Below are 12,205 nucleotides of genomic sequence, written 5' to 3'. Positions count from 1 at the left end.
GAGACATCCAGATGAGAATGGAAAAGAACAAAGTTAATTTTCTAACTCAATGGATATCTTTGAAGGCCAGTATTATACAGGGTTCACCAAAGCAGCCAACTTTTAAGAGTAGCAAATACCCAAAATGCACAATTCTGTAATTAATAAGCATTATCCCAAAGGCTTTCAATGTACTAAAACACAGCAACTCATAAGCTTCTCCTAGAAAGTTAATGAACCAAACAAAATTTTAACATTAGTATTATAGAGTTGTTCTGAAGATTTGAATAATTTAAAGGACTTGTGGCAGATTGTATTTTACAAAACTGGCTTCAACAATATTTTTAGTCCTTCGTGCTCTTCTAGAACCTTGAAGCTGGAAGGATCTCTGTGACTGCCCCATGAGTAAAATATGGCAAAAGGAATGCCGCCTGCCTGCTGAGGCTGGGTCAGGGGCAGTGCAGCTTCTGCCTGGCTCTTCCTCTCTCGGGACACATCTCTTGGTGGCCCTCATCTCTGAGAAGACTGGCTTACTCTGAAGCACCCATGCTGTGGAGAACATGTGGAGAGGCCACACAGAGGTGAGAGAGATGCCAGAGGACCCCATCTGCTCCAGCCCTCAGGTGTCCAGGTTTCCCCAGCCCAGACACCAGAAATGTAATGAACTGAGCTTGTGGACCATCCCAGGCCCAGCCGCTGTCTGACCACAGCTGTGAGAGAGCTTGCATGAGAAGGGCTTAGCTGATACCCAACGAGTAGAATGGGGAGAGAGGGGGAGAGAGAGTGAGAGAGAGAGAGAGAGAGAGAGGGAGAGGATGATAAAACCTTTGTCATTTTAAGCTACTACACTTTGGAGAGGTTTGTTAGATAGCAATAGACAACTAGTACAGATATTGGTACTGGAAGTGGAGTGCTGCTATAAACCAAAAAAACCCAAACTTTAAAAGCCTGGAAGTAGCCTTGGGAAATTGGAGGAGGTTTTTTTTTGGTGTTTTTTTTTTTTTAATATTTATTTATTTATTTATTCATTTACTTATTTTGGCTGTGCCGGGTCTTAGTTGAGGCAGGCGGGATCTTCGTCGTGGCATGTTTGGTTGTAGCATGCGGACTTCTTAGTTGCGGCATGTGGGATCCAGTTCCCCGACCAGGGATTGAATCCGGGCCCCCTGCATTGGGAGCGTGGAGTCTTACCCACTGGACCACCAGGGAAGGAGGAGGAGTCTTGAAGAGACTGTTAGCAGAAGTGTGACGCCCAAGAAAGCTCTTGGTGATGTTTAAAGGAAAGTGAGAAAGATGCTGGACGCTGAAGGAAACATAACCCTTTTTATACCTTTGTGGAAAGTTTAGCAACACTGTCACCTGCAGTACTGTGGAAACCAGACAACACACTTAAGGAACTGGATGATCTAGGTAGGGAGACCTTTAGACCGAGTGTAAAAGCAGCCTCCTGGATTCTTCTACTTTCCTGCAGGAAAAATGAGGGTAAAGAGATAAGCTAAAGAAAGAACAAACTTATCTATAAAGGAGCCTGGGCTTTCTGAGTTTGAAAATAATATAGTTTCTCACTGGGCCATCAGGATAGCAAATAACTCTGAAGTTAAGAAATGACTTGTAAGCAGAGATTGAATCTGGGGCATTTTCAGGAAAACATGATCTAAAGCTGAAGCCAAGGTCATGACTATGAACCCCTTTATTAAGACCTCAGAAAGATTTCAGGGGGTGCTTCACTGGACCTTTTCAAAGAAACAAAACCACAGGACTTCTAAGGATATCAAGAGTATTGCCCCACCGAAATCTTGCAGAAAAGAAAAAGTAGAGAGGAGATTTTCTCAAAGAGATTTGTGGATGTGGCTTTTGACTAAAGGAGTAGATTATAAATTGATTCACAGGAGACTCACAAAGCTTTTAAAGGAATTGTATCAGCTGCACTGAAAGAGATATGATCAATACAAAATAAAGAGGCTCTGGTGCTTCAAAATTTTATGAGCAGGAATCAGGCTGAGAAAACGACCAGCCCCAAACATGTCACCTCTTGTGGACGAGGAAATAATATCCAAAGGTGAGCCAAGATTCCGTAGCATGGACCTAATGGCCATGGAAAATAATTTCCAGGGCTTCCCTGGTGGCACAGTGGTTGAGAATCTGCCTGCCAATGCAGGGGACACAGGTTCGAGCCCTGGTCTGGGAAGATCCCACATGCCGCGGAGCAACTCGGCCCCTGAGCCACAATTGCTGAGCCTGCGCGTCTGGAGCCTGTGCTCCGCAACAAGAGAGGCCGCGATAGTGAGAGGCCCGCGCACCGCGATGAAGAGTGGTCCCCGCTTGCCGCAACTAGAGAAAGCCCTCGCACAGAAACGAAGACCCAACACAGCCATACATACATACATACATAAAAAGAATGTAAGCAGACAAGAATCTCATTAAAATATTAAAAATAAGAAAAAAGAAAATAATTTCCGGGCACCAGGACTAAATCCTAACCAAGGCACAAGCAACATGTTAGTTGTGTGGAGAATAGGCAACTTGTCTTCGATAGTTAGGGACGGTGCTGGAGGAGCTGCCCACCTAAGGAGCCTTACCTGAGCAGCCAGGACACCTGGACCTGATTTAGATGGTGGGATTTGGGGCTTGGACCTGAGCCTGATGTGATGATGGGATAAGGCTCTGGGGAGCATGGGAGAGGGGTGAGTGCATCTTGCACGTGGGAGGGATGTGAATTGTTTTGTCCAGAGGATGGATTGAGGCAGCCTGTATTTTCCAAAAATTGGCCACGATAGTTTTCCCAGTCCTATCAAGAGTTCGAGTCTATTTCACCTTCCTCAACCTGGAGGCGCCTTTGAGACTGTCTGGTGGCAGTGGTGGAAGTGATGCTGTGTGGCTTCCAAGGCTGCTCATCAAAGGTAAGAGAGTGACCGCCCGGCGTTCTCTTTCCTGGAGCAGGCACCGGGGGCACACTGATTGTCCACGTAAGAAGTCCAGCTACCCTGAAGCTGTCAGGCTGCACAAACCGGGTGGAGAGACCACCTGGACACAGAGATGGGCAAGCAGTCCCAGTCCTTAGACATCTATGGGCACCAGGCATGCAAGTGACCAGCTTTCAGGTGATTCTAGCCACCACGTGCAGCTTCATGGAGGACCCTGAGGGACAGACACACAGATGAGCCCAGCTGACACCCAGAACCCGAGACAGTAATAAAATAATCGTATTTTATTTAAATATCCAAGTTTTGGAGGAGCTGGTAAGCAACAATAGATAGCTGATATGATATTCCCTCAAGGTGTGCTTTAGATGCAAAGGAAAGCTTTTCTGAATTAAACGATGATAAATAAAAGTAGCCTGGGTTGTCAGGAGGCAGCTGAGAGACTGGCCTCTGGAATCGGACTGCTTGGGTGTGTAGCATGGGACAGGATACACTACTGCTCCCTGACTCCACGTCCCCGTCTACAGGGGGGTCACAGTGACAGTCTCACGCCATCAGGTAGTTCTAAAGGTTGAAGATACTTAGCATAGTGCTTGTCACATGATACACACTTGTAAGTGTCAGCTGTTACCATCAACATCATATTATTACTACAGAACCAGAAATCAGTCATGAGTCATAGAACAGGGTTCTGTAGGGCGTGGTCTGCAGTCCATCAATATCAGGTCACCTGGGGTGCTTTACTGAGGATGTAAGGAGCACGGTGCCTGTCCTAGTCTGTAGCTACCAAATTAGAATATCTGGGGCGGGAACTGGAAAGCTTCATTCTTCATAAACTGAAATTAGAATACCACAGTTAGAGAATTAAGACTCTAATTTGGTTTTATGGTTATTCCTTTGCATGTGTGTGTGTGTGTGTGTGTCCACACAAGTCCTTGCTAATTGTTCATTTGCAAATAAGGATTTAAGGGCTGTTAAGAGTGAATTTATATTAAGAGTTTTCTTAACAATTTTTCTAGTCCTCGGATTTATGGGTAAAAGTGAGATGGGATCAGGGAGACATTTCATGGTGACAGATCACCTCGAGGGCAAGTCTTAGTGTCCTAACAGTAACTTAAGGGATAAATCCCACATTCTCAAGCCCTCTCATTTTTTCTTAAACTTGACTCTTATCTGAGTTACTGTGCAATGATCTAGGGACTTGTGTCATTTTTAGATTCTGTTGGGAGGTAAACATTTTCTTGTACAAAATAGTTTCCCTTTGAGTATTTTGCTAAGGCATGTCGGTGACTTTGCCTCAAGACGCAAGTTATTTGGCCCCATTCTCACCGAGAATAAGATGCCTACATATTAAATCTATGAGAAAAAAGAAATGAGAAGATCGTTCATCAAGAAAATACCTGTATTATCTGTGTGTGTTGTTATCCTCTGTTTTCCAACTCTCCCAGTGTGATTTTGCCCAGTTTCAGAGCAAACTGTGTGCCTTGCTCAGGACCTAAGACATGAAGGATGCCTGGATAAAGCCAGCTCCCTGGCTGGCGGGCCTGTTGCACACTTGAGTGAGGTCAGTGTCGATTTACAACCAGCTTACAAACTGAACAAGAAGGGCTTCTACTGAGCTGCGATAGATTACAACCTTGCTACGTCATTTTTTTGAGGGATGAATTGGTTACCTTTGCTCTCGCCCCATCTTTCCCCACTGACTGCCCTCCACGTGTGGAAGGCCTCTTAAATGTCCTTCTCGACCCTTCCACAGGTCCCAGTGAGGGTTAGCCCCTCTTGCTCCGTGCTCTGTGGCGCCCTTGCTGTTACTCTGCCTCTCTCATAATTTGTTTGCCCATTTTCCTAGCCCACTGGTCTCCAAGGCCCGGGGGGAGGGGCCAGCCTCGTGGAATACACTGAATTAACATGTGTTGAATGGACAAATGAGCCATAAGTTGTGAAACATAATTATGTTCTCCTGTTATGCCCTGTCACACATTCTCAGGGCAGCGTTCACGGAGGACCTAATTTTCGTCAAATTTCAGGTAATAGAAAAAAATATTATACAGGGGATTCTGCTAAAAATAATGCTGACAAACCAAGTCTGACAAATCTCAAGGGTACATGTTGAACCTTGCCGAATTGTGCTCATTTTGATTTACTGATAAGAAGCTAATTCTGCTTTCATGAAAGCAGCACAAAGAAATATTTTTCTATTATATTGATTTATTTGTTCAATAAGTATTTATTGAGTGCTTACTGGGTGTCAAGTGCTATTCTAGAAAAAATTCATAAACAAGACAATAAAAAAGAGAAAGAAATGTAACGCTATTTCCAAATTAAGCCACACAGCTGAACCATTCTCGTACCTATACATATAAACTGCGTTTTGTTGCAAAGGGAGTTGTACAGCAATTCTAAGAAATACGGATTCCTCAGGTGTTATTTCTAAGGAGCGGGCGGCTGGAGACTGAGGGAGGCTGGGTGTGCATCTCACATCACCGGGCATAAGTGGTGGCGCCTAGAGCTGCCCCCCAGAAACCTGTCTTGTGCTATTTCACCATCCAGCTGTCACTGTGTTGGGGAGAAAGCCGTCACACTGGGTTTAGAAACTCAGCTCTTCAGAAAAGCTCTCAGCTGACAGCTTCCCTGCAGAGAAGAAGTGAAGTCGCGGCCCGGTTCTTCCTTTCCTAGTCTCTGTTTGCAAAAAGCAACCCCAAACTTTTAAAAATCATACTTTCAAATAGTTGGCTCTCGCTTGTTAATAGTTTGCAAACAAGTGTTAAAATTTACTGGCCCATAAAATTGTTTCCAGCTTTTCAGGCGCAAAGGTAGAGAAGAAAAACGAGCCCTCTGGCCGGCCTCTCTTCACTATGACCGTGTATACTGGATGAAAACCTCTAGGAGAGGCACGTGTTAATAAGAACAGGATTGGGCATAAAAGGTGTTGCCTCTTGGCCTTCATTCTCCAAACAGATCTCTTTTCACTCTGTAACCTTCTGAATTGATTAGCAGCTTTATTTGTAAAAGAAAAGATCTTGAACTTGATTTGTGGTCTTATTCTTATGAACAGTGTTCACAGAGCACTTCATGCAGTGATCAGGTTTCCTTCCCATCTTACGCAGAAGAAGGATAATTGCGTGACATATCACCAGGTGTAAAAAACTCAGTCTTGCCCCCGTGGTGAGAACATGAATTTAAAATCAGTGCTGTCTATAATGCCATTTGCAGCAACATGGATGGACCTAGGGATTGTCATACTGAGTGAATTGTCAGACAGAGAAAGACAAACATCATATGATATCACGTATATGTGGAATCTAAAAAAAGGGTACAAATGAACTTGTCTACAAAACAGAAATAGAGTTACAGATGCAGAAATCAAACTTACGGTTACCAAGGGGTAAGGGGGGGCAGGGATAAGTTGGGAGATTGGAATTGACATATATACACTACTATATATAAATAGATAACTAATAAGCACCTACTGTATAGCACAGGGAACTCTACTTAATGTTCTGTAATGACCTATATGGGAAAAGAATCTAAAAAAGAGTGGATATATGTATATGTATAACTGATTCACTTTGCTGTACACCTGAAACTAACATAGCATTGTAAATCAACTATACTCCAATTAAAAAAAAATTAGTGCTGTCTGATAGAATTTTCATGATGGGAAATTCCACACCTGCAGCTGTTGAGTCCTTGGCACTAATGACTGAGGAACCGAATTTTAAACTTTATTTAATTGTAATTATTTTAAACTTAAATAGCCACAAGTGGTTAGTGGCGACTTTCTGGACACCTTCAGCTCCTGTCATTATGACATAAAGGTGACCAGAGCCACTGCTGATGGATAGTTTATTAGAAATCCAGGGCACTGCTGATCTGAATGACTAAGCCTCAGTCCTACGGCTACCAAAACCCCCCAGCACACCTCCTCTATCAATCAGGTTAATTTTCTTATCCTTAAAGACCCATTTAAAGCACATTCCTGAACACAGGAATTCACCTTTAGCTGCAGGAGATGCGGAGGTGGCTGTCAAGCCATCAGGATTAGGAATCATGTGTTGTAAGAAAGAACCAACAATGTGGAGAGTAAAGAAGGAACCGATTTATTCACCGGCCCTGTCACAAGCCTCCAAAACATGAGTTCCCCCGGGGTGGGCCTCAGTGGGGAGACACCCAAAGCATCTTAGAGCCACATGTGAGCTGAAATTAGGTTCCAAGAACCTATAATTTATATAAACGTCTTGCAAGTCTGATGATATCACATCATGTATTTTAAACAGCCAGCCTTAAGGGCCTTGTGATTCCTCGCAGCAGTGGGAATGTCAGAGTTTTACACCTGGGGTCTTTCTTGCTTCCTCTTCATTAATCTTTTTTTCCTATCATTTGCTTTTAGGTATATTTTTATCTCCTGTGGTTCTTGAGTAATTTTTTAAATTGACCTTTTCTGTTCCTGCCCAGATGAGAGAACTCAATTCTATCCTCAATATTTTACCCCCTTTCTCAACTATGTGATGAGCTGGCACCCGACTCCTCCAAAATCTCAACTCCAGGGCAGGTAGACTTTTCACGTGCGCACGAACAGAAAGCATTTTTAGGCTTCACAGGCTATTTTGAGGCCTGCTTATCCAAATTTATAGAGTTTATCGGTGGTGTTCAAGTTTGGATGGGGCTCCATCTTATATACATTGTATCTTATATACATTGCTGTACATCTTATATACAATCTTGCTTCATATTGTTTTTTTTTTTCAATTTCTGATGCTGTCTTGAGTCTTTATTTCACATTTTCCCATCTCATTAGGCTTATCCTTTTAGACGCTACTCTACCTTTCCCAATATGCCCCCCAAATCTTCTTATTTCAACACAGAGATCTGCACCGTAAATCCACTACAGAAATCTACAAGTAATAATGGTGGAAATGGGACCTGGCCTACCTTCTCAGGGAGAGTATTTATGACTTGCATAGACTATAAGCCTCTTCTAGTTTGTGTCATACACTGGGGAGAACAGAAGAACGGCTTCTTTCTTTGGAGGGCCTTTGCTTTCCATCTATGTTCACATCTGCATCCACCTGAAGACTCTCCTCCAGATGGTTTCTCTAATGTTTTTATTTGCCTTGTTACCATGATGCTAAAAACACACACTTGTCCTCTTCTCCCCAAAGTAATGAATTTCTGCTACATCACCATCTAAGCATTACTATAACATGACTCATACATGACAACAGCAATTTTTAAAAACATTCTCCTGAAGATCTACTGTTTCTAAAGCAACCGGTGAAGAGCATCTTTGAAGATTACTAGGGTCGACTCATTGCTGCGGTCCTCCGGCCCCTGGTCTGCCTGCTGCCTCCTTGGTGTCAGCTGTCTCTTCCCAAAGAGGAGCTTATGGCTTTGCTGTGCTTTTGCATTTTTGCCTCATTTATTTACCAAAGAAATTGTGCTCCTTTCTCTGTTCACGTAATATTTTCTAGTGAAACCCACGCTGTCATCTCATTTAGAATTTCACCCTGCATCACCACCTCTTACTCTATTTCCCTCTGCAGCCAGGATCGTCTAAAATATTCTGTGTATTTATTTGTTTATTGTGTTTACCATCTGTCTTCCCCACTAGAATGCCAACCCCATGGGGGAAGATAACTTTGTTTGTTTTATTTATTGTGTACCTTCCTGGGCCTAGAATAGGGCCTCATACTCCAAGGGTGATAAGTAAAATCTGTGAAGTTAGTAAATGTTCTGCAAAGAAGGACTTCCTCTGCTTTTCACAATTCTAAAAATTAAAAATTAAGCAATAATATCACATGAACTAATCTATGAGAGAATTAATTGAGAATAAACTGTGGTTTTGCATAAATATGTCTAGACCACCGATGCAGAAACCTTTGTTGTCTAGTCCCCAAAGTTTCACTCACTGAATTTTCCTGAGTCATGATTCTCCTCTGCATGAATCGTTTCACTTTACTGTGTGGTGATAAAGCAGGCTTAATTTTTAATTAAGTTGTGATAATAGGGAAGCCAGATGAATCTTTTTAGTTTTTTAATTTGCAAAAGTTTACATGGATGAGCGACCGACTTTCTGAATTGTTCTGGTTTGAGGCTCCTCATTCAATGTGGAAGTCAGGAGAGGAGTTAAGGAAATGATATATAACTAGCTTTTCCCTAAGAGGCTTAGAGATTTGAATTAATATTATTTATGTTTAATGATTAAAGGGCCCCTGGTGGGCTTCCCTGGTGGGCTTCCCTGGTGGCGCAGTGGTTAAGAATCTGCCTGCCAACGTAGGGGACACAAGTTCGAGCCGTGGTCCGGGAAGATCCCACATGCTGCGGAGCAACTAAGCCTGTGTGCCACAACTACTGAGCCTGCACTCTAGAGCCTTTGAGCCACAACTACTGAGCCCGTGAGCCACAACTACTGAGCCCACGTGCCACAACTACTGAGCCCGCGTGCCTATAGCCCATGCTCTGCAACAAGAGAAGCCACCACAATGAGAAGCCCGCTCGCCGCAACTAGAGAAAGCCCGCGTGCAGCAACGAAGACCCAACGCAGCCAAAAATCAATAAATAAAAATTTTCAACAAAAGGGGGGCCCCCTGGCAAGCCAACAATGGATTTAATTCTACTAAAAATATATTAGAGCAAAGTACTGCCGCCGCGCACTCAAAGACCGGAAGTCAAGCATCAACAACCCAACAGGGGTCGGGGTCCCCCTTCCCCGAGGCTAACCTTCATTGGAGGAGTCCTTGGTGACGGCCCACAGGCAGGCGCTCACGGCCTCATAGGAGGCGCTCAGCCGCGTGGTGGGGTCCCTCTTTGGCTTGGGCGGAGGCTGTTTCCGTGGTGACGGGAGGCCGCTGCTGTCGTCCAGGCTGAGCACCGAGTGCAGAGGAGGAGGCGGGGTGGATGGGCCAGCCTGGGACTGGACCAGGCTGTCTACCGCCATGGGGACCGGGACGGAGCTGCAGTGGAGGCGCCTGGGTCCACCCTTGTCTTCAGCTCTGGGTGTGTGTGTGGGAAACAAACACAAACAGCCCCGCCAGAGAGACCCAGATGCATTATTCAGATGGCAACAATGAACCGGCTCAAGCAGACATAATCACGGCTCTTTGGTAAACAGCCTTCCCGCTGAGGCTGGAGGCTGAGTGCAGCGCCCTGGTATCCGGCGCATCCAGAGGAAGCCGCTTCATCCCGCCAGCCCCTGCTTCATGATAAATAAGCACGTTCGAGACTCATCATTATTACTTTAGGAAAAAAATCGCACCGGAACCCAAGACGTCTTAAGGAGTGCCACATTTGCTATCAGGCATTTGCTGAGTGAAGTTTTCACACCCTGATTATTAAGCAAATCAAAAAACCAGAATTTCAATCTGAGTGATAATTTCTGGGAAATCCATCTTAATAGAGAGTTACTGATGCATCAAATGCTGGGAGTTATCTCTGTTTGCCCTTGCAAAAGAGTAGATGCTTTACTTAAAACCATCAAAGATTTTCATTTTCCCTGTCTCTCTCTCTCTCTCTCCTTCCCTTGCCATTTAAATTCCATCAGCAATTATTTAATTATGTGCAGGATTGTTATTTTTCTTCTGTTATTCCATCTGGTTGCCCAATGCCAAGTGAACTGCTGGTATTCAATAAATAAATAGACAAATACTTCTTCACTTAATTTTATATCAGGCAAATGAATACATAATGAAATTGAGAAATTGGGGTGGCTGTTTAGCTCCAGCAGAGAAAATAATAAATATTATTCTGGAAGTCATATAAAATTAATAGTTATCTGGTTAAAAAAAATTCCTTCTGGCTTCACATGTCAATGTAATCATGTGCCAGGGAGATGCCAATGCATTCATTTTACCAGGAGTCTCCGAGCATTTGTTTTTATAATTATATCTTTGTGTGGCAGAGCACCAACAGAGCTGGGATCTACTGCCAGGCAGAGCCAGACGCCCATATAGGAAATGAACTAGCTGAAGATGAAAGCATGGCACTCAGTGGATAATTTGTTTTCCCTGTAATGTTTAATTACAGTTTTCCGTACAAAGGGAATTTTTTCAGTATTTAATCACTGAGATATTTGAGGCTAATTAGTGAGAGACACACTACCACTTCCACTTTAATAAAAAATCATTCGACATCGCAGTCAAGGCGAAGGGGGGTCATTTTCGGTGACAAACAACTAGATATTACTAAGTTCCTATGGAAAAACAAACATCTCCCTGACAGCAAATTAGGATGGAAAGACCCAGGGAGGATGGTAAATCACGGGTGTCCTCGTCTGTCACTGAGAGACAAGAGTGGTAAAGTGGAGAAGGACTTAGTTTTCTTCACATGTCTATTTCAAGCTCAGCATCCAACGTGAACTTTAAAATACAAATCTTTCCCCAGAGCTTTCCTTTTTGGCAAAGAAGATGTGACAGTTTCCTAAGGGAAATATAATACAGGCAACCCATTCATTTTCACTCTAAAAACACAAAAGCATTCATTTCACTGCTTTTGTGTTTTTAGAGTGTCTTCTCCATTTTGGGGGTCAGGTTTTCAGACGTTTCTAGGAGTCAGCCTTATTTATATACGTGACACTTGCATAAAGATGTAGAGAGCCAAGCTATATATCTTTGCTAAGACGGAAAGATTAGATGCCTTAAAACTTTGTGCTTGAGATGGTCAGTGATGCAAGCACGGTAGGTGAAGCAATTATTTCATGGGACCTAAACTAACACGTGGGGCATCTATTTTGTGGAAGGAAAGCCCAGGAAAAGCATCCTTTCAGATGTCAGGAGGTTTCACGTTAACGCACTGCGCATGCATACGTGCTTGTTCCTCTCCCTACGGTCATGAGTGATGGAACTTTGCGTCAAGGACTATTGGCATTTTCTTGACGCCCCAGGATCAATCACGTAGGTCACTGAAGTTGCGCACTATCTGCCTTTACCTTTTGGTTCCTTCCTCTTGCTTGTTCCTGGCCTCCAACTTCTCTTTGTGGTAAGTAGCATTCATTACGTTCCGGAGCCGGTCATTCTCGCGGGCAATGTCCGAGGCGTTCTGAACGACCAGGGCATCATAGGTCTTAAGCCCCAGGTCCTCTGTAATCTGCAGGAAGCTGTTGATGGATGTGACCTCCTGCTGCCTAATGCTCCTTTTCTGATGCAAGTGCTGGCGTGCTAAAAATCCTCTGATAACTTCAGTAAAAGAACACAATGATGGGTCAATGAGAGGAGCAAAAGCAAAAAACCCAGATGTACATCAACAAGTCCAAATACATTATGTTGGAGCAGCTCTAAAATAAAACATATTTAACCCAGTCTAGGACTTTA

General features: G+C 43.6%; 1 protein-coding gene across 1 annotated transcript in view; it reads right to left on the bottom strand.

Annotated features, from left to right (window-relative positions):
* The window catches only part of MYO16 (myosin XVI), a 543,552-nt gene that overhangs the window by 60,641 nt on the left and 470,706 nt on the right, over positions 1-12,205 (bottom strand). Inside the window, exons 30-31 of the mRNA XM_036831092.1 lie at positions 11,824-12,070; positions 9,621-9,892 (exon numbers count right to left, since the gene is read on the bottom strand). Of these exons, the coding sequence (XP_036686987.1) occupies positions 9,621-9,892; positions 11,824-12,070 (519 nt within the window). The remainder of the gene's footprint in view (positions 1-9,620; positions 9,893-11,823; positions 12,071-12,205) is intronic.

Source organism: Balaenoptera musculus, chromosome 18, assembly GCF_009873245.2.
Source record: "Balaenoptera musculus isolate JJ_BM4_2016_0621 chromosome 18, mBalMus1.pri.v3, whole genome shotgun sequence".
In the NCBI taxonomy this organism is placed as follows: domain Eukaryota; kingdom Metazoa; phylum Chordata; class Mammalia; order Artiodactyla; family Balaenopteridae; genus Balaenoptera; species Balaenoptera musculus.
The sequence above is the reverse complement of the archived record's forward strand: the minus strand, read 5'-3'. Positions and strand labels throughout refer to the sequence as shown.